The 25,109-nt window shown below is 40.3% G+C and overlaps 1 protein-coding gene across 8 annotated transcripts in view; it reads left to right on the plus strand.

The window, feature by feature from the left end:
• The window catches only part of ERC2 (ELKS/RAB6-interacting/CAST family member 2), a 963,856-nt gene that overhangs the window by 10,340 nt on the left and 928,407 nt on the right, over positions 1–25,109 (plus strand). For all 8 annotated transcript variants that reach the window (XR_014016968.1, XR_014016969.1, XR_014016970.1 and 5 more), the window contains exon 2: positions 18,246–19,042. Coding sequence is in view for 5 of the 8 variants with exons in the window: in XM_081247675.1 (XP_081103801.1) it covers positions 18,386–19,042 (657 nt within the window). In the remaining 3 variants the exon portion in view is untranslated. The remainder of the gene's footprint in view (positions 1–18,245; positions 19,043–25,109) is intronic.

Here is a 25,109-nt window from a genome sequence, read left to right on the forward strand (position 1 = left end):
CACCAAACAAGTAAGCAGGCTACTGTAATGGAAGCTCTTATGGCAGAACACCCAGGCTGTCTTCCTCTAGGAGGACAGGGGAGATTCATGGATGAAGGATGGAGATAGGCTTCTAGAAGAAGGTAACACCTAAGGGGAGGTAGAACACTAAGAGGAGCCGGCTGGGGTAAGCTTGTTTTTTTTTTTTTTTTTTTTTTTTTTTTTTGCGGTACACGGGCCTCTCACTGTTGTGGCCTCTCCCGTTGCAGAGCACAGGCTCCGGACGCACAGGCTCAGCGGCCATGGCTCAGGGGCCCAGCCGCTCCGCGGCATGTGGGATCTTCCCGGACCGGGGCGCGAATCCGTGTCCCCTGCATCGGCAGGCAGACTCTGAACTACTGCGCCACCAGGGAAGCCCTGTTTTTTTTTTTTTTTTAAACATCCTTCCCCTATCGCATTTTTTTTTTTTGAGTCTTTATTGAATTTGTTACAATATCACTTCTTTTCTATGTTTTGCTTTTTTGGCTGCGAGGCATGTGGGATCTTAGCTCTCCGACCAGGGATCGAACCCACAGCCCCTGCATTGGAAGGCGAAGTCAACCACTGGACCACGAGGGAAGTCCCTGGGCTTGGTTTTGATGGTACAAATAACAGGGGGAACAGTCCAGGTCCAAAGATGAGCAAGAGAATGGAAGGTTGGGGGTTTGGAGAGATGAAAGTAGACCTGAGGGGATCGAGTTTAGCTTGGCTGGGGGTGGGGGTTTGTGAGAGAGGCCAGGGAGAGTAACAGGCATGAAGACCCTGTGATCCACTAAGGAGATGAAGTTCAAGCTTAACCATCAAAGGGTTTCAGTAGGGGACTGACACAACCAGGGATGCTGAATTCTCTTTATTCTTCTTTCATTCCACTTTCGTGGCAATAACTACCTGCTTTTGGTGTTTGTGGGAGTATGGAGTTTGAAATTGGGGTAAGAGAGTAGCAGGATGACCTGGAAAGCAATAGAAAGATTATGAATATGGTCTTGGGAGTCCTAGCAGTGCCCATTCTGATTTCATTGACCAAACACACTTTATGCAGCCTTAATAACTTTAAAAGACCATTTTCCAGGTGAAGATGCTCCTGATAAAATATCTGTAGTGGGACTCCACGCTGTTTGTTGGTTTGAGCATCTCTCTGAATGTCGTCTGGGACCAGGTCCTTTTCAGTGAGTTTTGAGCAAAGCACAGAGTATGGATCTTGTTTTAAAATGTTTGCAAATGTTTGCAGTTAATGGGTGCAATTAAACTGACTTTGTTAGACCAATAGAAAGCAATAGTTAAAGTAATTCATAGTGTACAATTTCTGAGAGTGGTGTGAGAAAGCTCATGAATGAAAATGGTTTAATTATTCTGTGAAGCGTACAAGATTGAGAGTTATGTGCTGAAACTGCCTTCAGTGCCCCATGTATACCAGCTGCCTATGACTTTACTTTTGTATGATTTTTGTACTCTAGATGGTAACACTGATAAACTGCCTTTCATACATTAATCTTGACTTCTGTGCTTCAGCTTGTGAACCAACATTTTGAGCTACTATATTATGGCCTTACCTGATAACAAGTAGTTTTATTTCAGCAACATCACCATATTTGTTTAGCAGAGTTTGTGTAATCATTTGAGTAGTTCTTTAATCTTTTCATTATTTTATAAAAAGTAAGTGGAAAATGAAAAAAATATAGGCAGTAATAAAGGACAAATATGAGCCTCATAAACATAATATAATTGAGGCAAAGATGGAAACCATTTAAACATGCCCAATATAGATGGTGTTTACTCAGTCAGATGCTTTGGACTTAAGGTGGCCAACTCTATATAGTTGTGAGGGATAAGAATGAAGTTAAAGGCTATGGACATATGAAATTTTAGAAAAAAGCTTTGTGGATTATGATAAAGGTCAAGATGTAATTTGGATTTTGTCACTTATTTGTTTTGGGGTACAGAGCTTCCCTTTTTAACATATAAGTGTAGTAAACTTCTGTTTGTTCAGCTTTAAAAAAATGTGTATTAAGAAAGGTATTTTCTGCAAAAGTAGTGGATAGAAATTGAACTTCTCACCAGTCTTATTTAGGAGAGTCTGCCATAGTCAGTAGCATATTCCTTTGATAGGCTAAGTGGCATAGGTGGTCATTGTGCTTAACAAAATTCTCTGTGTATTTTGGTGAACCAGTAAAGAGAAACCAAAGAAAATAAAATGGTACTTAGCAAAGGATGCACCTCAATGGATTTTCATGATTGCATGGTTTCATTTGGTATACTGTGGAACAGAAAAAGACTAAATGCATCTTAGTCCTCATCATATGCCTTAGTGATGCTAAGATGGTACATTTGGAGCCAAAGAGAAAGAAGGGTAAGAATTAAGATTTGTGTACAATTAACCCCACAGCCCTCTAATTCCCCTGGTCAGGAGGGTATGATGGTAATCTGTCTGCCTTGGAGGATCTAACTGATATTTGGGAGCTTGTTTAACTTTCTTTGTGGGCTCTGCCCACTTCTAAGCAAAGGATTGAGTTGGATGCAAAATTTCGGTTCCTTTTCATGCCTCTTGTGGATAAATGGTGAATGTTAAATCATGGGAGATGTTGATGTAAAAGAAAAGGATATGTATATTTTTAAATATAAGTATAACTGAATCACTTTACTGTACACCTGAAACTAACACAACTTTGTAAATCAACTATATTTCAATAAAAATAACATGGGAGGTGTTAATCAGGTAGAAGATGGGAAAGAATAGCTCTTGGGTTTCTAATCTCTTCCTGAAACTGAGACACAGTTTATCAAAAAGGCAAATAACTATTGGACCAGAAGTTCAAGAAACTCATATTAAGTACCTACTATATGTCAGACACTGTGCTAAGCACATGCAAGAATGATCTCATTTAATCTTGACAATAACCCCATGATCCAAGTATTATTTCTCATGATGAGGAAATTAACATTTAGAGAAGTTAAGAAACTTGCCTGGGTGTCTTAGTTTGGCTTCTCCCAGAATTAGAACCTGAGACAAGTATTCTAGTACAAGTAATTGTTTGGGACATACAGGGAACACCAGTAGGTGAACAAGGATATGAGACATGGGGGAGAAGGCAGCCAATAGATAGGACATTATTCAGTAAGTTACTACAGTGGCGACTGGAGTTTAATCGCACAAGGAAACTCTGGAGATAGTGTAACACACCTGCCTCCGGATGGCCTCATGTGAGGGGTGAGGAAGCAGGGGTATGTAACCACCAGCTCCTGTCAGTTGTTTTTTGTTTTCTTTTTGAAAATTTATTTTTATTATTTTTATTTTTTATTGTGGTAAAATATATATAACATTTATCATTTAAACCAGTTTTTTTTTTTTTTTTTCTTTTTGCGGTATGCGGGCCTCTCACTGCTGTGGCCTCTCCCGCTGCGGAGCACAGGCCCCGGATGCGCAGGCCCAGCGGCCATGGCTCACGGGCCCAGCCGCTCCGCGGCATATGGGATCCTCCCAGACCGGGGCACGAACCCGTATCCCCTGCATCGGCAGGCGGACTCTCAACCACTGCGCCACCAGGGAGGCCCTAAACCAGTTTTAAGTGTACAGTTCTGTGGTATTAAGTTCACTCACAATATTGTGCAATCATAATCACTCTCCATCTCCAGAATTTTTGCATCATCTCAGACTGAAGCTCTGTGCCCATTAAACAATGACTTCCCATTCCCCCCTACCCCCAGCCCTTGACAACCGCTATCCTACTTTCCGTCTCTATGAATTTGACTTGACTATTCTAGGTACATTATACGAGTGGAATCATACAATATTTGTCCTTTAGTGTCTGGCTTACATCTCTTAGCATAATGGTTTCAAGATTCATCCATGATGTAGCATGCATCAGAGTTTCCTTCCTTTTTATGGATGAATGATATTCCATTGTATTTATATACCACATTTTGTTTATCCGTTCATCCGCTGATGGACATTTGGTTTGTTTCTACATTTTTGCTATTGTGAATAATGCATCTATGAACATTGGTGTATCCATATTTCTGTCAGTTGTTTTTGAGAATGGTTAATTCCCTGGCAGTTCCATCCCCCACCTTGCAAAAGTGGAGTAGTTTTCCAAGGTTCAAAAGAAATCCTCAGCAGAGATGCTGATATTGGCAGTGTGAAGTCCTTTGGGGCACTCTAAAATGTTCAAGTCAGAGGGACATTAGTAGGGCATTTAAGATCATTTCCTCACATGGTCTTTACTCAAGTAAATAGAGAAGCTAGGATTTGAATCTTGGACTCTTGCCTCAGAGCCCATGCTTTTAACTGCTCTACACTGAGTACTACAGTACTGAGATTTGAAGATGTATGAGACGTGGTTATTACCTTCAAGGACCTATCAGGGTTGAATCATCTGTTTTGCAAAAGGCTCCAAGGAAGACAGTGGCATCACATGGAGCAATCTGGAACTCACAGGGCCACTGTAAGATGGAATCACACGTAGCAGACGTACGGGTTCCCTTTCTCCTGACACCCTGTGGTGAGGCATGCTTGGGCCGGGCATGACTGGACTCTTCATGGGGCTGTGCTCCAGGACAGGTACTCACACATGTGCTGACCACTGGAGTCATGAGTTCCAGCCCACGCCCATTGATGCTTCCTGGCGTTCACTTGAGCTGTTTGTGCAACTATTGATATGTCACCTCAGCAGGGGTTATCCTTCTATGAGCTTTTCTGACGATTGTCTTCATCTTGAGGTCCAAGCATCAGAAGCAGCTATTTGTTAGGAAGGAAATTAGGGCCCAGGAATTATAAAGAGAATACATTTGGAGGCAGTTAAAATGGTTGGTTATGTGTATCTGTGTTTGAAAAGACATCATTTACAAGTGGTTTGCATTTATCTGGAAACCTAACACAAGATATTTTGTCCCTGAAAGGATGACATTACCTAGACTGGTGTTGTGGCAAAAGAAGAAAAAAAATGAGAGGTCAGTCAGTGAGAAAATGCTGCCCTATATTTTAACCTAAATGTTAAATATTTTGTTTTAGTACTACATTTGTGGGAGCTGGGTGTATTAGTCAGATATTGCTAGTGTATGCTGAGATAACAACTCCAAAGCTCAGTGGCTTCCTTCTCTCTCATGAGTTGTGCATGGTTCTATTCCACCTTGTCTTTATTCTGGCACTCAGGCTGAAGGAGTCGTTCCTTCCTTGGATGAGCCATTCTCATGGTAGAGAAGAAAACAGCTATGGTTTACTCACAGGATGGCTCTTATAGCTTCTGTTTGGATATGGCATGTGTTGCTTCAACTCACATTGCATTCTGCAAAACAAGTCACATGGCCAAGCCTTATGACAGTGGGGCAGGAAGGATTCTCCTCTCATGGGAGGGAGAGACTATAGGGATAAGCTGACTACAGAGGGACAGTGAATATTTTGAACAAATGAGGCAATTTACTGCACTGGCTAAAATTGTGCTCTCATGTGCAAATTGCTTAGCAACCTTTTTAACCATCTAATCTTTTTAGATTCATTGCAACATGTTTAATATTGTTTTTCTCCTTTTACTGATAAGGAAGACACATATTGTACTTAAGGGACTAGTTCTCTTCCTGGGATCCATGTAAACCCACCCATGTAGCTAGTATTATTATTCCTAATAATTCAGTCATTACTGTCTTTCAAGAACTAATCATAGAGTTTGAAGGAAACGTTGAGACTCAAAATTTGAATGCCTTTTATAGTCATGTGAAATTAATAGGGAACAAAGGACTAATTATTAACAACATGATGATCATCCTTTAAGAAAATAATACAATGTGTCTGTAGTTAATATTGGTGATGAGGGTTGTTGTACTGAGTATTTATCACGCCTCAGGCACTGTGCTGAGCACTTACACTTTCTGTGATTTAGTCATGACTCGCCTTATTTTCGTGAAGTAGCTGTTGTTACTCCTGAGGCCATTGTTAACTTACTGAGGTACTTACTAAGGCTCGGAGAGGTTTGTTAGCTAGCTCAAGGTTAAACAGATTAAAAAATGTGAGTTTCAGGACTCAAACCTAGAATATGTTTAATCACTTAACCAAAGTTTCTCCAAGTTAGATGAGATCCCTTTTAAAGAAGGTAATTTCTCATATAACCCCAGGTATGCTTAACTTATTGTTATTGTAATGATACTTTTAACTGTATAAACATAAAGCTGGTGAGGTTTTTTTTTTTTAAGCTCCTACACCTTTATAAAACTTAAATCAATTTAGAAATTAAGTACACGTCATATTACTAATTCAAATTAACAACATTAATTTAACCACATTAACTAAATTGCTGCTTGTAACTGGAATATGATGCCAACTATTCTGGGCCGGTTCTTTGGCAGTCAGCTGGTCTACCCTGCTGTGTGCTGGGTGATGACTCAATTCTCCCACCATATTCACAATATTCAACTTGTGCGAAACTTTGCTTCATGCTGAGGAGCTTGACATCCCTTACCTTTCACTGGGTGAGAACACATCATTTAGATTCCGAGGTCCATCTTTTTTTCTTTCTCTTTGGCGCATAGTGATTCCTTAGGGTACAGCTTGTTGCTCAAACTCAATGGGCATGGCTGCCGTGTTGATCAAAAATATCCTTACATTATTTGTTATCAGATTATTGAAATAAAAACAACCTTAATTTCTCACGAGGCTTGTAAATTCTTGAATATATGTGACTGTGGATCTGCCCCCCTCCTCCTTAGTTTTTGCTCAGGTTAAAAAACTGGATATTCTGGGTTCCCCTGGTGGCGCAGTGGTTGAGAGTCCACCTGCTGATGCAGGGGATGCGGGTTTGTGCCCCGGTCCGGGAAGATCCCACATGCCGCGGAGCGGCTGGGCCCGTGAGCCATGGCCGCTGAGCCTGCGCGTCCGGAGCCTGTGCTCCGCAACGGGAGAGACCACAACAGTGAGAGGCCCGCATACCGCCAAAAACAAAAACAAACAAACAAACAAAACTGGATATTCTCTCTCTGGTACTACTCTTTCTTTTATAGGACTCTCTTCATCTGAGACCATACCCTATTACTACCAGAAAGGGTCTCATCTATTTCCAATGTTCACAATACCTGGTAGCCATGCACAATAACTGGAGTTGCTTGTGTAAACCTGAATAAAGGGGCTATTGTTTTCCTTTGAAATGGAGGAACTTGAGTCCCTGGAAGGTCAGAAACAATACTACAGATTTGTTCTTGAAATATTTGTTGAATAGATTTAAACCATGTCCCATAATTTCCCTTTTAATATATTTTGCTGGATAAGCCTACACTTATCCATGCACTAAGAGATTTAATTCAGTCACTTGATGACTTAATGTAGTTATTGACTCTTATTCACTATAATTTCAGTTGTTATAGTGGTTACTGAATACTATTCAGCACCCTGAACCTGGCCCTTGCTAAAGTCTCATGTGACTCCTCCATGATGATCAGTCATATTTTTCAGAGACCCCAGAGTTAGGATATAACATTTATTCTTTACCTTCTTTCCAGAATACATAGATGAATGCTTGTCTCATTTGCACATTTAAGCCATTTCCCTTCCCTTATTATTGATTGTGTGTGTGTGTGTGTGTGTGTGTGGTTTTTTTTGGAATAGCTTACAATCTTTTTTTAAAAAAATAAATTTATTTTTGGCTGCGTTGGGTCTTCGTTGCTCCATGTGGGCTTTCTCTAGTTGCAGTGAGCAGGGCCTACTCTTGGTTGCGGTCCGCGGGCTTCTCATTGTGGTGGCTTTTCTTGTTGCGGAGCACGGGCTCTAGGTGTGCGGGCTTCAGTAGTTGTGGCTCGCAGGGTCTAAAGCTCAGGCACAGTAGTTTTGGCGCACGGGCTTAGTTGCTCCGTGGCATGTGGGATCTTCCTGGACCAGGGCTCGAACCTGTGTCCCCTGCGTTGGCAGGCGGATTCTTAACCACTGCGCCACCAGGGAAGCCCCAGCTTACAATCTTTGCTAAAATTTTTCCTTGTGTATACGATTATGTGTATATTCTTTTATAGTAAAGGGCTATTTAGACATAATCCTTACGTGTTGATTTTAAACGTAGAAAAATTTTGTGTGATTGGAGTTTTAGGGGCAAAGGGGTAGAGTTGTTATTCTTCTACCTTTCTATCATTTTCTCTGTTAGTTGACAGATTGAGGATTTTTTTAGTGTAAGACCCAATAATTCCTGAACTTTTTTGTAAGTACACTATAGCTAGAGCTTTGCCAGTTGACATTTTACGTTTGCAGATTAAAGGAAATGCACAGATGTTTCAAAAACGAATCAGAAACCTTATTTATCTGTTCATTGCAACTAGCTTAATTTGTTACATTTATGAAACTTTATGAGGCAGTGAATAATGTTGTTATAATCAGCATATTATATTAACCATAATTTTTAAAAATTGATTTAGCATCTCAAATTATTTTTTTACTTTTACTGGTTGTTGTTTGGCATTTTATTGTATTTTAAACATGTGGATTTAGCTGTGTAGTAGCTAGTGGTCTATTCCTTTAACAAAAGTTTTTAGGTGCTTCAGATTTTAAATTTAATCCCTTAGAATAAACTGATAGTGTTTGAAATTAAAACAGAAGTTGTCCATGGAAAGTACAATTAACTAATACTTGGTGTACAGAGTCCTTACCTTGCAGTATAGGATATAGTCAGCCTCTGCACTTAAGCACCTTACCATAAAATATAGCCAAGGCAGCTGAACATGTAATCATGCTAAATCTGCACATGGAAAACAGTAATTATAAAATGAGTCTGGGGGCACTAAAGGAGAGAGTAGTGATATGTGGATGAGTATGTTTAAGTTGCAGAGAGTTTCTTGGAGAATGATGGAAAAGCATTTTTGAAAATCTCTGCTACCTGAAGCTGGACATTTTCCCCCCTGATTCATATCATTGTGGTATTTAAAGAGGAAATGACTTATTATTAGGACTTCAATACCTACATATGTATGATATTGTAGCCGGCAGACAATGGGAAAATGTCTATTTTTCTTTCCAGTTTTAAAAAATGGTTGATGTCTTGAGCATTTTTGCATAGAGGACTGAGTTTGACTCAGGAGTCTGACAAAGCAAACTTAGTGGACTGAGAGAATTCTAAGACAACTTTCAGGTTTAAAACCACTGTGCCCTGTTCTGGTAGCCTTGGGCGTATTAAAGTCAGCTTTTACTGAGCATTAGCTGTGTGCTGGGCATTGTACTAATTACTTTTAATCTATTGTGTTATTTAATCTTTTCCAAATCACTATGGAAAGTACCACAATTATACTCATTTTACAAATGAGAAAAGTGAGGATTGGAGAAGTGAAGTAATTTGCTTAAGGCTACACATTAAGAAATTAGAGATATGACTCCAACCAGGTCTGATATTGAGGTCCCCTCTTTCCTTTTTTAAAACACTATGTATCACCTCTCTGGCTACAATTACAAAATTATTACATTAAATGCCATGGAAGTAATTTCAATCATATAATGAAAATGTCATAATATTACACATATTCTTTCAAATATTCAAAAACTGTTTTATGTATCTCCTGTGTACCCTTAGCTCTGGGCAGGAAGAGCACCTGCACAGGGCCTGAGGCTTTAGAGGGCCCACTCTGGCCCTCATCTGCCTGCACCTTCCCCATGGGGGAGGAAGAGTCTGTGGGACCAACAGGCCTGGGATCTGCCTGCTTAAGTGACCCTGAGTGGTCTTCCAAGGTCTGCTTGGGCTTCTTTGCCAGATCTGTCCTCCTGAGGACAAACCATGCTACACTGTGCACACCGTTAGACCTAGAGTTGCTGAGGGGTACTTATTTGTGAAAGTATAGACCAGGTGTCAGGAAACTACTGCCTTTGGGCTAAGTCCGCCTAACACCTGTTTTTATAAATAAAGTTTTATTGGAACACACCCACACTCATTTGGTTATAAGTTGTCTATGGCTGCTTTTGTGCTGAAGTGGCAGAGTGAGTAGTTGTTACAGATACCAAATAGCCCACAAAGCCTAAAATATTTACTATCTGGTCTTTTTTAGAAAAAGTTTGCTGGCCCCTGGTGTAGACAGAGCTAGCTTAGTGTGCAGGGTGCAAAATTCACATATGTGAGGCCCCTGGGGTGTGGTTGAGCCAGGAGCGGGGAGAGAAGGATGTTGGCTGGGAGAAGGGCTGCCTCTTGCCACCATGTTTTGGCCAGAGCTCTGAAGAGCCCAGGAATTCTAAGTTCAAAATTCACACCTCATCTTCTACATCTTTATATTTGTCAAGGTAGGAAGATAAAATGCATTTTATTTACCAGTTTGTTACCTCGATTTATAACTGTAAAATATATAGACATGTGGTACTTGGGCCTTTATTTGTACGCTAGCCCTGGGCCCCATATATGTTAGAACAAAAGTTAAGCCCTGCGGTACAGTGTAAGGGTTTAAAGTAGGAAGGAAGAGAGACCCCAACAAGTAATCACACAAATAAATATGGAATTATAATGTGTGGAAGTGCTTTTGGGTCATATATGGATGACTCAGAAACCTTGCTTCAAGTTTCACTTGTCCAAAGTAAACCAAAAATGCTGGAACCCACCTGCCAACTTAGCTGGAAGTTCTAGGTCTTTCCACTAGGGCTCCTCCCGTCTTTCTCCACTTCTCCCCATCTCCCTGCCTGACCCCTACCCCAGGATTTCACTATCCTAAAGTGAGGGGGATATGGGTATAGATCCCACACCCAAGCCCAGAGATGTTCTGTCCAACAGTTATACCACATGATTTCTTCTTTGAGCCACAAGGTTTTTCTGTTGAGGCTGGTCTTCCTCAGATGAAAGATGCTGTGGGTCCCTGTGTGGTCCCCAGTATATGGTCCCACAAGGGAAGGCCAATCCAGTCTCCTAGTGACCAAGCTCAGCCACTGGCGTGCCATGCGTGGTGCAGCAGATGCTGTATCAGCACTCATGGCCTGTATTGGAACATGAGGACTTTTTCTTGGTCTCCATGTAGCACAGGCTGGAAGTGCCAGGGGAGCAGCCCTCTGCCAATGATGAACGGGTCCCTTGCCTTTACAGAGGTGCACCTATGAGCCAGGTTCTACACTGCCTCCCAGAACTCCTTGAGCAGGACTGAGCCCAGTTGTCCACAGCAGAAATTTCCTTGAAAATGCACCCTATATTCACTTCCTTCACTTCCTTGCCTTAGTACCAAACTCTCCCTTCAGTACTTCCTGGGATTACCTTCTAAATGAACCACCTGCACCCCAATCCTTGTCACATTGTCTTCTGCGGGGAACCCTACTGGGATACGTGGACCTCCTCATGAGTTACAGCCCCACCCCATGCACAGCGTTGTGCCCCACTGCACAGGCTCCACTTGGCATGGCAGGACCTCTAGGAGCTTCCTGCCTCACCTGCATGCTTTGTCCATACAAGCTTCTCCACGGCTCCTGGGTCACTTGTCTTGAGTCCCAGTCACCAACCTGGACTCCCTCTTATCTTTTTTTTTTTTTTTTCCGGTATGCGGGCCTCTCACTGTTGTGGCCTCTCCCATTGTGGAGCACAGGCTCCGGATGCGCAGGCTCAGCGGCCATGGCTCACGGGCCTAGCCGCTCCGCGGCATGTGGGATCTTCCCGGACCGGGGCACGAACCCATGTCCCCTGCATCGGCAGGCGGACTCTCAACCACTGCGCCACCAGGGAAGCCCCTCCCTCTTATCTTGAAGTAATTATTTCTGGAAACTCTAGTCTTGTTTGCAACCATATTCATCTCCTCCCACAGATCTCATTTACTCTGAATCCTGGACATTATGACTGGGGTGTCAATGACTTTCTTCCCTGAAGGCTCCAGAATCTTTTGTGCGTATCGATTCCTCTTCTCATGGTTTCCTTTTTTTTTTTTTTTCAAACCAAGAATCTGAGGAGGGGCAGCCTTGATTGGGTTACAAAAGGCTTTCTTACACCTTACCTAGTGGATCCAGGCTACTTGGTCACCCTATTTAGCCTAAACAAGAGAGACACTTAGACAACCCTTGCAGGGCGATAAAGTCAGCTTCTCTTTCTTTAAAAAAAAAATAGTTATTTATTTATTTGGCTGCTCCAGGTCTTAGTTGTGGCACGCGGGATCTTTGTTGCCTCGTGCAGGATCTTTAGTTGCAGCATGCGCAGCTTCTCTTATAAAACAAAAAATACCATGTCTTTCATGTTATAAGAAAAAGCATTATGCTTTGAAACAGCATAGCTGAGAGACTTGATTTAGATGGGATAGACCTTGTGGAGGATATGCTGTCAGATGCTATGATCTAAAAGATGAAGAGGAATTAGCCTTGCAAAGAGAACAGCACATATGAAGGCTCTGAGACAGGAAGAGACTTGATGTGCTTGAGCAACAGAAAGAAGACCCAGGCAGTCAGTGAAGAAAGCAGCAAGAGACGATGCTGGAACAAGATCCTGTGTGGCCTCAGACCACAGGAAGGATTTTGGTCTTTGTCCAAAGAGCACTGGGAAACTTTGAAGGGTTTTAAGTGGGTAAGGGGAGACATTCTGTGATTAGAGTTGTTCCTTAAAATATTTAGTTTGGCTGGTATGTGAGAAATAGAATGGAGGAGGATTAGAAAGTGGAGATGCCTTAGGAGGATATGGGATAGCTTAGGCAAGTCTTGCTGGTGCAATAGGGTGGTGATAGTAGAAGTGGAAACAAGGAACAAACAGATCAAGAGAGATTGTAGAGGTAGAATTGATAGGATTTGGTGACGGACTTGAAGTAGGTGGTAAAGGAGAGCAAATTTTTATTTAAGATCTTTTATATGATTAGAAATAGTAAAACTTAAATGCCTTTAGGGAAAAACATGAAAAGAGGGAATCAGACTGTTAAAAGGTAATAGGGAATGGAGGGGTCTGTGGCCAATGTGGAGGATGCATGCCCTTTCTCTAAGGGGCAGCTGCTGGTTGGTTCTGACCAGTCGTTGCCATGTAGGGAAGTGGGCTTGACATTGCTAGATTTTCAGATGTTTTAGGAGAAGCCAGAGTCTGGATTTTTATGTGAAATGGCTGTCTCTATGTTGGCAACTAGATCAAAATTCTAAAGAACACTGTGCTAGCCATGATACCACACATCTATAGGCAGCGTCTGGCTCCTGGCCACTTCTTGCTTAAGATCTATTCTACACCATGTCTTCCTCTAGAAAGGCTTTAGAATTAACTGTAATCTGTGACACAAAATATTTTAAAAGTTAGGGATGCCAATAGGAAAAAAAATGATATGTTAAGTTGGGCTAAATCTTGGGAGATAGCAATGATCTCAGCTCACACAGTCTGTCAGCAGGGCTCAGGTGATGGGCTGAGGTTGAGATCTGTGGAAATAAACTTAACCTACTTTAGAGCAGAGAGCAGGAAGTGCTTTTTTCTTAAAATAGACCATTCCAGACCATGATAGTCTGAGATACTTGAGGTAGACAGGAATCAGGGCTCTTTCCACCTTTTTTCCCCCGAGCTACAGTTCGAGTCCCTTTTAAGAGACCTTTTAAGAGAGTGAGTGAATGAGTGTTTATTTTACTTATGAATCCATATGTAATTAGAGAAAGTATTCAAATAGGTTCATAAAACCTATAAGATTTTAAATTTTATTTTGCGTTTGAACCTTAAATGGAACCTACCCTTGGACTTTGAATTTTATTTACAAGGTGGTTTAAAGATGTGTAGTTAATTTCTTTGGCGTTATATTCAGCCATATTTGTCTGTTTCTGTGCACAGCTTAACCTAATTAATAATTTATCTTTCTTAAGACTGTACCTCACAAATATATAAACCCTTTTTAAGGGTTTATAAGGAAGCTCAATGATTGAGCCTATCTTGGCTTCATAATAATAATTAAAACAATAAGGTCTTAACTGCTACCTCATTTCCTATAATGTATTTATAGGTGGGTGGAGAAGCACAGAAATGGTTTTCTTGAAGTCAGTAATGGGAAATAAGAGTCACTGCATTATTGATTGGTGAATAAAGTTGATCTTCTTGCTCTTTCTCAGAGATTCATTTTATAGAACTAAGAAATAAAACCAAATCAGGATGGATGAGAATTAGGAGACAACAACTAAAAAAAGCCTGAGTGTCAAAACAAGTACCCAAAAATATATCAGGAGACTTAAACACATCTGGGGTGGGGGGTTTGGGAGTGACTCAGTAGAACAGGAAGGAATCAGAAGACTTAGGAGGACTTGTTAACCATGGGAACTCGCCTTTGCTTTACCTTGTCAACTGAGTCTTTTCATTTGTGAAATCGACATCACTCTATGTGCTTCAGCTTTAGGGGTGAAATTGTTCCAGGAAACCACCCCTGCTCTTTGTAAATTTGGTGGAAGAGACTAATTCCAAAATAAAGGGTTGGGCCTAGGTTGCTAATTAAAATTTACTGTTAAGAAGCAGATGTATAGGGGTAAAGAAATTATTGTTACTCTTTGATGTTCTCTGGAGTTCCTATTTGGTTTGATGTTATGTGGAATTATGCATAATACCTCTTGTCTGTTGTGACCTTGGAGTAAGAAACATCAACCTGTTTCCTCACTTCTTAGATACACAGCCTGCTGACGATTGACTTGTGTTCCTTTTGACATTCTAGCTTCTTTGTTGAGTGTTTGAAAAAATAAATACAGAATTATATTTATTTCTTGTCCTAGAGGGTCAAAACTCCAAACAGTCATTAGTTTGATCTTCTGTATTTCTTTTTTTTTTTTTTTTTTTTAAAGTTTATTTATTTATTTTTTTAATTAGTTTCTGCTTTATAACAAAGTGAATCAGTCATACATATACATCTGTTGATCTTCTGTATTTCTTGAAAGACTCATTTCTGAGTCTTTTGGGTCAGTTTCACGTCCCTGCCCTTAAAGCAGATTGTAGTTCCCGTAAGCATCTTCCCCTCACACTGTGTTAGGTCTGAGATGAAGAAAACTCTGAGAAAGTCTCTTCTAGTGGGTAAACTTCCCATAGACAGAAGCTGTCTGTCTTAATCACTGCTTTATCCCCAACTTTCAAGACTGGGAATTAAGCTGATGCTTAAAATATAATTATTACATGAATAAAGTTGAGTGTTCAGTGAAAAGTTTTCAGGTATTCCAAAGGGAAAAGGGGTTCTCTTGTCAAATAAATTTGGGAAAAGCTATCTTATATACTGAATTTTGGAACAGTCACAATACACCTTAGTGTCCTAAAGTCTCTGAGATATCTAGGTGTAAAATCAAAACCCCATTAAGCCTTGTTTATTTGAACATTTAGGAACTGTTGAGAAAGCGGTGGCCTAAAGCAGAGCTGGTGTAGCACACTATTGGTATTTAATAAATACTTCTTAAGGTGTGTTTACTGAATGTGCTGTGATCCTGAGTTGGTTAATTCAGAGATTTTTAGTAGCTTCAAGAGAAGATGGTGGATTCTTGGCTATGTTGAGAGAAAAGACTAGAGGCTGTGGAGGAAAAACAGCCAAGGGTGAGGGTGTGAGTGTCAACATTTCTGAGGGGAATTTTGATAGTGGGTATCAAGAGCCTTTAAATTTCAAAATCTTACTTCTAGAACTTAATCCTCGGGAAGTAATAATAGATGTATACAAAGCTTTATCAATCAGAATATTAATTATGTTAATTTTATTTTAAAAAGAAATTACCTACATGTCCCGTAATAGGTGATTGGTTGAGGAAATGATTAGATAGCCATTCAATGAAACATTAAGTGACTGTTTCAGTTCTTTTGCTATGTAAAAAACAACAACCAAAATCTTCCAAACTCAGGAGGCTTTAAACTACAATTTATTATTTTCCATCACTACGTGGGTGATTGGGTGGTCCTTCATGTTACACATAATGTTGACTGTCACTCATGCAGCTGATTTCAGATGGCAGCTGGGCTGGGCTGGGTTGAGGTCCAAGATGGCTTGTCTTACCAGTCTGGCATCTTAGTGCTGGCTGTTGGCTAGGATACTTCGGTTCTCCTTCTTATGGTCTCTCTATCTCCATGTAGTATCTCATCTTCCAGGGTCTTTCTGTGTGGTTTCTCTTTCCAGTAGGATAGCTTGAACCTTACATCTCTGGTTTTTAAGAGAGCAGAAACAGAAGCTGCTAGGCCTCTTCAAGGCTAGGCCCAGAGCTAGAACAGTGTCACTTCTGTAGCATCCATTGGTCAAAGCTGTCATGAAGCCAGCCCAGATTCAAGTAGAAGGGAAATAGAATCCATTTCTTAATGGAAGGAGAGACAAATTGTACAGGAAGGGGAGGAATTTTGGTGGCCATCTTTGGAGACTTATGATGGCCATTAAAAATCATGTTCTATCAAAATATCTTATGGCATTAATGTTAAGTGGAAAAAGATGTTAAGAATAAAACATTGAGGAAAAAGATAGCACAAGACTTTATATGGAATATAATAAGGATTTTGTCTAAAATTATACATAAACACGCAGTTAAAAGGAATTGGAAGCAATGACATCAACTTGTTAGCAGAGGTTGTCTGTGAGTGACAAAATTGAGAGTGTTTTCATTTTCTTCTGTACACATATATGAATTTAAAAATTTTCTGTATCATCTATTAGTTGTTTTAATCACTTATTGGGCCATTGAGAAAGTCTTGACAAATTTCAAAGATTAGAAGATATATGTATTAAGTTCTATGATCCCAGTGCCATAACATTAGTACTACAAAGTTTTAGCCAAAAACTTCTATCTACTTTGACATTTAAATATATCCTGAATATTCCCTGGGGTAGAAAAAAATTCAAAAGAAAAGCTGTTTACAGAAGAGTTCTATACATAAAACATATGCAGCTAGTGTGTGTAATCTTACATGCATTCATCAGAAAATATGACTGATGATAAATGAACATTTACTGCAAAACGGCAAATGTAACTAAACACAAAGGAAATAGAAATTATTAAGGATAAAGAGATATTGATGAAATGGAAGGCAAACTGTAGTAAAATGTATCAGTAAAACAAAAAAATGTATCTTTAAAACACTAAAAAATAGACAAGAATCTGTCATATTGTCATCAAGAGAAACAGAAAAATACAAACAACATTAGGAATGAGATGGAGACATAACTTGAAGAGATTTTTAAAATTTGAAGGAAAAGTTATACAGAGCAATACCAGGAAGACTGAAAAATCTCGATGGAACAGACTGTTTCTCAAGAAACATTTTAATGATCATTGACAGAAAATAGGCAGCAAATCTGAATAGATCAATAAACATAGTAAAAAGTGAAAAAATAATCAACAACTAAGCCCATTTAATTTTATGGGTATGTTCTACCAAACATTTCAGGAATAGAGAGTCTTTATTATGCTAACTGTTCCAGAACATATGAAAAATGAAAGCTTCTCAATCCATTCTATGACACTAAACTACCGATACTAAAGCTAGAAAAGGAGAATGCAAATATTTAAAGAAACATTATTTCAAGCTAGTTAATATATCTGTGCATGTTATGTCATGTGTGTGTTGTGTGTGTGTGTATTTCCAGAAGGAGCAAATCCACTTTAGTTTGTTGGTTGTTGCAATTCTCCAAAGCCTTGGCCACTAGCCTGAAAGATGTGTATGAAGGGGGAAAGAGACAGGACTGCCACGTTCCTTGGTGATAGCATTTATGATCTGGCTATATGTATAGGAGGCTTGTTGTTTGAGCCACCTGTTTCTTCTAGCTCCAAGATGGCCAATAGGTTCTGACTCATGTGTCGATACCATTTGGTTGGTAAACCATCTAGAGTGTTGCGTTGAGAAGAGTTCTGGATTTTGTGGGAAAGAGAACTGTGATGGATTAGTATTGTCTGTAATGGTTACAGGAGAGGGAGGTAACAGCCTGCTTGACTATTATTTGACATCCTAAGAAGCAACAACTTCTCAGAGTCACTGTCAAGCCACTTGTTTATGGGGGTCATGTCCCTAGGATGGAGTATTTTATAGCTAGGGTCTCTATGATAAGGAATCCTATGGTGAATTTTTCTGGAGGTCCCTCCCAACTGTCACTTAGCACAGACTGAAATGCAGAGCTTCATTTTCTTAAGGAAAAATGAGCTTCTTTTTTGCTCTGAGAACTTTTCACCTTGCTTGGGAGCAGGGTGGGGAGGAGTTTACAAAATGTTTACATGTAGTAAGTAAAGTTTGGGGTCACTATTATTTTTAAATAAGCATGGGTGTGACTCTATCATTATCATCAATCTATCATCTATATATATATTTTAAAAATATAATGCAATTAACATTCAGAGTTCTAAAGAAATTTGTTTTTGATTATCTTTTTTTCTCATTTTTCAGACCTCTGATTGGATGCATTTTCTGGTACAGACTATGAAAAGAATGCAGTGAAAATTCTGGCCAACAGTGGAAATATTGGCTTAATCTCCAACTTAGTAAAGCATTCCTTCTTTTCTGTAGCACCTCATAATAGAAGAAAAATGTATGGAAGTGCAAGAACAATCACCAATCTGGAAGGTAGTCCTTCCAGATCTCCTCGTTTGCCAAGGTCTCCTCGTTTGGGCCACCGAAGAACAAGTAGTGGGGGAGGTGGAGGAACAGGCAAGACTCTGTCCATGGAGAATATCCAGTCCCTTAATGCAGCCTATGCTACGTCTGGACCCATGTATCTGAGTGATCATGAGGGGGTGGCTTCAACAACTTACCCAAAGGGCACCATGACTCTGGGAAGGGCCACAAATCGAGCTGTATATGGAGGCCGAGTCACAGCTATGGGGAGTAGTCCCAATATTGCCTCTGCTGGACTTTCCCACACAGATGTCCTTTCATACACGGATCAACATGGCGGTCTGACCAGCTCATCCCATCATCACCACCACCAGGTCCCCTCCATGTTGAGGCAGGTAAGGGATAGCACAATGTTAGACCTTCAAGCCCAGCTCAAGGAACTTCAGAGAGAGAATGACCTCCTCCGGAAAGAGCTAGACATCAAGGACAGCAAGTTGGGGTCTTCCATGAACAGTATTAAGACTTTCTGGAGTCCTGAGCTCAAGAAGGAGAGAGTCTTGAGGAAAGAAGAGGCAGCCCGGATGTCTGTCCTCAAGGAGCAGATGAGGGTTTCCCATGAAGAAAATCAGGTAGGTTACGACTCATCTCAGTGTTTTTCAGCCTTGGCTTCTCACGGAGTAATTGATGCTTTGCAGATGGTACCATGGCCTGTGCAGAAGAAAGTTTGGCATCATCAAGATAGCTATGGCTTAGTATGTGTTTGACTTGGAGACTACCAGAGGGCATAGGAAATATAAGGTTACAGCTTGTGATCTCCTCGTTTTCCAATAACCTTTTCACATTGTTGCAGAAGAGGGGGGATCACTCCTCATTGGCTAACTTTATACTTGGTTATTTTTGTTTTCTTTTTCAATAGTCACAAGAGCAGCTCAGATGTACTTGCTTCTGAATAGAAGAGGAAAACGTTGATTTTTGCAAGAGTAGACACTTTAACAGCAACATTTAGAGGGCCACATTTGACTGGTGAATTGGTTTTTTTTTTTAATGCACCAGCAACATTTCCTTCTAGAATGAGGGAAGTTGGTTCACTAAATAGCAAACTGAACAATATTAAATGGGATTGGATAGGATGGGTTTGATGTCATGTTAGAGAAACACAATAAATTTTAACCTGGTCTTTCTACCTTTATTCATTCGATATTAATTAAGCACCTACTATGTGCTTACTCTTTTTTGATCCATCTTCCATGTCATAGCAAGATTAGTTTTCCCATTGTCTACCTGCAGTTATGCCATTCCCCTGCTTTAAAGCTCTCAATAATTACTCATTGTCTCCAGAATGAAGTGTACCTCTGGCTGAGCCTACAGCACCTTCTACTGGAATGCCTGAGCCAGCCTTTCCAGTCTTATCTCATACCACCTCCTTCCACATCTTCTGTGCTACCTGCACTACCACTTGGTAATTCTTGCACATACTCAGTTTCCCACCTCCTTTCCCTTCTGTTCCTTTCCATTCGTGGCCTTCTCAGCATCCCCTCTCCCTGCCTCTTTTTGTTCAGTCCCAGCTAGTCTTCATTTTCAAATCCTACCTATACTGTGAGGCTCATTTATATGGTGCTGTTCATAGGGGCTTTGGAGTAAGACATGCCTGGGTTTATATCCCAGCTTCACCTCTTATTAGCAGTGAGATAAATGCTAAGAGATGGGGAGTAGAGGCTGTTGTGCCATTTGGCTGGAAAAAATTCCCAGATGTCATTTAACTTTCTGTAGAAGCTGGAGGTAATTTTAACTTGGCTGAACTAGTCATTCTCTGATAGTTGGTCCTGATGCTGTCCTAAGGAAGCTGTCTGCCTTTCTTGGGGTCATCTCCTGGCTTCTATCTGTTTCCCTGGCTGCCACCCCTTTGGAGTCCAAGCGTTTGTAGAAGCATGTCTGATCTGTATGAGAATCTGCTCTTCGTTTTCCTTCTATGTGCGGAAAGCAGTCACCTTATCCCTTTGATTATCTGACAGAGTCTTTGCTGGTTTTCAGATGTGGAAATATGATTTTTGGTTGGAACAGAAAGCTTTGTTCTTCATTCCTAAGTCAAATCAATGCCCCTCACTATCATTTCTGCTTTTTTCTGACTTTGCTGGTTTATGAAGTCCTGTTATTGCTATGTGCATTTCCCCAATTCTGTACTGGTTTTCTTCCTTTTTTAGTTGTTTTGGAAAATGGTTAAAGCAGTTTAGGAGTGATGCAAGTAGTGACAAAAAGTTTGGAAGCCATTTTTAAAACTGCCAGCTCCAAAATTACTTGTTTCTTATGGTTTTATCATTAAAAAAATTTTTGAGCACAGATCCCTACCTATACATGTATATTTATTTATAAATTACACAATGTGCTACTGTGCCAATATATTATGTTTCTTCTTTGACATTCACAAAGAATTAATATGGAAAAGAAAAAATAAAATAAATACTTTATTGAGGTACATTTTAATGACACACAAAACCTTTTTGCTCTGACTAAAAACATTTTAAGACCCTTGTCTATTTTGTAAGACATAGTTCAGTTTAAAGTGGGCAATATCCACAATTCCACTTAGCTGTCCCATGTTACCTTAGCCAGAAGCAAGTGAATATTTGAGGGAACCTCTTCCTTGTTCTGGAACCTACTATGATCACAGGCTACCTTGGTTACTGTGGGTGACATATGACTATGCAACATATGACCCAGTGAAAGCCCTAGTCTTAATCTGTATATTAAATATAAGTAAACTATAATTATTTTCTTTTTTAGGTTAAAAATATAAAAGGAGGAAGAGGCATGGAGATTTTGAAAAATCAATTTACTTGCAATATGAGGTAGTATTACAAAGTAAAGAATATAAAAATTGACAAAAAGCAAGTTATTTAAAAAAACTGAAGTGCCCCCCCCCCCACCAGAAGTATATCAGGATCCCTTTCAGGGGTATATGAATACCTGTTGGTCAGAATAGGGTAGATCCTGCTGCAGTAATCAACACACCTCAAATCTCAGTGGCTTAACCCATCAGAGATTTATTTCTTATTCACCTGAAGTTATGAAGCAGGTCAAGTGACTTGACAGGGCAGCTCTCCTCCAGGCAGTGACTCAGGATCCAGGCTTTCCGCATCTTGGCACGTGGCTTCAAGAGTTGCTACAGCAGAGGAAAAGAGTTCCTGTGGTGGCACATTGGCTTCTCAGTTCCTTGGACTGGAAGTGACACAAATGCAAGGGGGTGTGAGGTGTAGTCCTCTCTTCTTTCCAGGAAGGAGAGGAGAGTCAGATATGAAGGAGCGCTAAAAGTTTCTACCAGTGGAGTTTTTATATTTGTCAGAAAGTGGAGCGAGATGAAATAAAGTTTGGGGAAGAATCCAGAGTTCTGCCATTGCTGCTGTTTCTGTTATTACTGCTACTGCAATCAGTAGACATCAGTTGGGGGCTTACTATGTACTAGGCATTGTGCTTAGAGCTTTGTGTACATCATCTTATTTAGTGTTTGCATCAGTCATCTGAGGTAGGTGCTAGATTTTTTCTCATTTTACAGATTAAAAATAAATGTAGAGAGAATAAGCAGCTTGCCCAAGTTCACACAGCTGGTAAGTGACAGAGCTGGACTTTAAGGCTTTGGTCTATTTTATGCCAACACGTAAGATCTTATCTTTATGCTTACTACCTCCTTATAGGATCACTGAGCTATGAATAGAATCTTAGTATGATAGGAACATCACACTTCATATGTTAGGTGAAAAACATGACTAGTTTTGATAGAATGATTAAGAATGTAATTTAGTTTAATTAGGACTTTTCTTAATTAGGAATTTATTTCTTCTTAAACTTTTCTGTATGGAAGAAAGGAATGTAAAAGAGAGAAACAACACTTGATTGTGGTTTCTTAACAACCACAACAACAAATGTAGTTCTACCAGGGGGTATTTGGATACTTAGAATTTCACTAACTAAATTCGGGTGATCTAAAATGATTTGAATTGTGCTATGTGAATAGAAATGGGAAACAGGTCCATTATAGTGTGGAGGTGAGGATATTTGAATGCTCTTGTATATGAAATTCATAGTTCTGTGAATTTAATGATCACAGGCACAGACCTTTCACCCTTATGTGCAGTGTTACAGAGGTCTCCCATTCATCAATTCCTTTGCAGTATATTTTGAAGTCCTTGTGGTTCTGTCAGAGGAAGCTGAACCCAACTCCAGATCTAAGGGAGGATGTTGAACACACGCCCTGTGTTAAAGGAAGTACAGACCTTAGAGCCACTGGGTAGGTGGCTATGACCAAATTTCTTATGTGTGAAGGGTAGACGCCCAGGTTCCTGGATGGATATTCCACCCCAGACCCCCTTCCCATTCACACTTCCTAGGTTCTTTCCAAGGCCCTACTTCTCAGCCACAAAGATCTGCATGTATAGAAATACATTTGGGATACTAAGAGTTGAAGTACTGATGTGTGGAATTTTTGGTTTGTTTGTAGAAACCAGAGTGCATGGATGCAGAGTTATCTGTATGCCAGCACTTGCGCTTTTTGCTTCACGATGTATTTTCTTGATGGAGGAAGAGTGGGGTGGAGTCTCGTGCTCTCAATGTCACACCTGTAGACTGATTTGGGGAGAGATGAGGAGAAAAGATTTAGAATAGATGTTAGGCTGCCACTTGAGGTAGTCCCCTTTTTATTTTTAATGGCCTGTGGGGTTAGAGTGGATGTTGGGGGCAAGAAAATGCAACTGTATATGGAGAAGTTAGGTGACCCGTTTTTCTCTAAAAGATGATATGGTGGTCTTTTCTTTACAACTCCATTCTATTTACCCATACAATGAAGATCAGAGAGAGAAAACATGGTAGAAAATACATTTTCAGAAACTTCATACGGACTTATATCTTGCAGTTTTGTGCATATAGGTTATTAACTTTTCATATCCCTGGATTTTTAATGCAATTATTAACTTTGTATATTTTAAATTATTATTATTTATTTCTTTATATTTGGCTGCGTTGGGTCTGCGTTGCTGCGTGCAGGCTTTCTCTAGTTGCGGCGAGCGGGGGCTACTGTTCGTTGTGGTGCACGGGCTTCTCATTGCGGTGGCTTCTCATTGCGGAGCATGGGCTCTAGGTGCACGGGCTTCAGCAGTTGTGGTACGTGGGCTCAGTAGTTGCGGCTCGCTGGCTCTAGAGCACAGGCTCAGTAGTTGTGGTGCACGGGCTTCGTTGTTCCGTGGCATGTGGGATCTTCCTGGACCAGGGCTTGAACCCGTGTCCCCTGCATTGGCAGGTGGATTCTTAACCATGTTCCACGAGGGAAGTCCCAAACTTTGTATTTTTATTGGATTATTTTTTCCAAATTAGGCGTACATAAAGCAGTTTTTAGACATTTTCCTAATTCATGCATGGCTAGTCAAGGATCTGCATGAATATAAATAGCATCATACTCTGGAAGATTGTACTAGATCTAATATTTACCCATCCCGTGTGTGCAGAAGTGGGACAAGGTCACTGGGAAACGTAACCTAAGAAGTGTAAGTAAACCTGTCTGGGGAATGTTATGGCTTTTAAGCAATGGTTATGTGGTAATTTCTATTTCTGGCTTAACACAATAGAAAATAATCTACTCTAAATCAATATTAATAAGGGTTTTTGATGAGTTTTAGAGCTAGTTTCACATATGATTTATTGATTCTCATTTTGAGCCTGTAACTTGAAAAGGTCGAGGTGGATCACATTTCCATGTTTCCTTTATTATTATTTTCTCTTTTATTATATAACTGCAGGGCCATTTCAACAGAGGTCATTCAACTCTGTTCTAAAATATTCATTTCACTGTGAGTGTCCAGATATGAAGAGTTGTACCAGTTGGAAGTGGGTGACAGAATTAATTCTATCTCCTGCTGAGAAGGTGGTGAGGCAGCTGCATTGTGAAGGGGTGTCCATTGACAGTTAAATGCAGCTGCAGTAACCTTGAGTACTGAGTGTTTATGAGATCAAGGGCTTATCCCTGGAGAGTTGGGTCCCATCAGGTTTGTGGGTGGTACTTAAATATATTCACTACTCAGATCTGTCTTATCCCTATATCTTCTTTTGGGCACCATTCCTTCTACTACTCTGAGATCCATGGATCCCTCAAAGCCAGGTTTCCAAAGTGTGTCCAGGGAAATGACACTTTCCAAAGGGGATCTTCTGGTCAAATAAACTTAGGACACAACATACTAGATACCCCTCTCCTAGAAATTCAAACACTATACTTTGGGTTGAATTGTGTCCCCCCTAAAAAAAGATATGTTGGGGTCTTAACCCCCAGTACTTCAGAATGTGACTTTATTTGGAGATAAGTTCTTTACAGAGATAATCAAGTTAAAATGATGTCCTTAGGGTGGGCCTAATCCAATATGACTGGTGTCCTTATGAAAAGGAGAAATTTGGACACAGGCATAGACATGCACAGAGAGAAGACCAGTGGAAGAGACAGGGTGAAGATGGCCATATATAAGCCAAAGAGATACGCCTGGAACAGATCCTTCCCGCACAGTCCTCAGAAGGAAGAACCCTGCTGACACCTTGATCTCGAACTTCTGGCCTCCAGAACTGCGAGACAATAAATTTCTATTGTTTAAACCACCCAGTTTGTGGTACTTTGTTTTGGCAGTCCTAGCAGACTAATATAACATATCAGCAGGTGAAATGCTC

Source organism: Mesoplodon bidens, assembly GCF_964165515.1.
Source record: "Mesoplodon bidens genome assembly, chromosome: 10".
NCBI lineage: Eukaryota > Metazoa > Chordata > Mammalia > Artiodactyla > Ziphiidae > Mesoplodon > Mesoplodon bidens.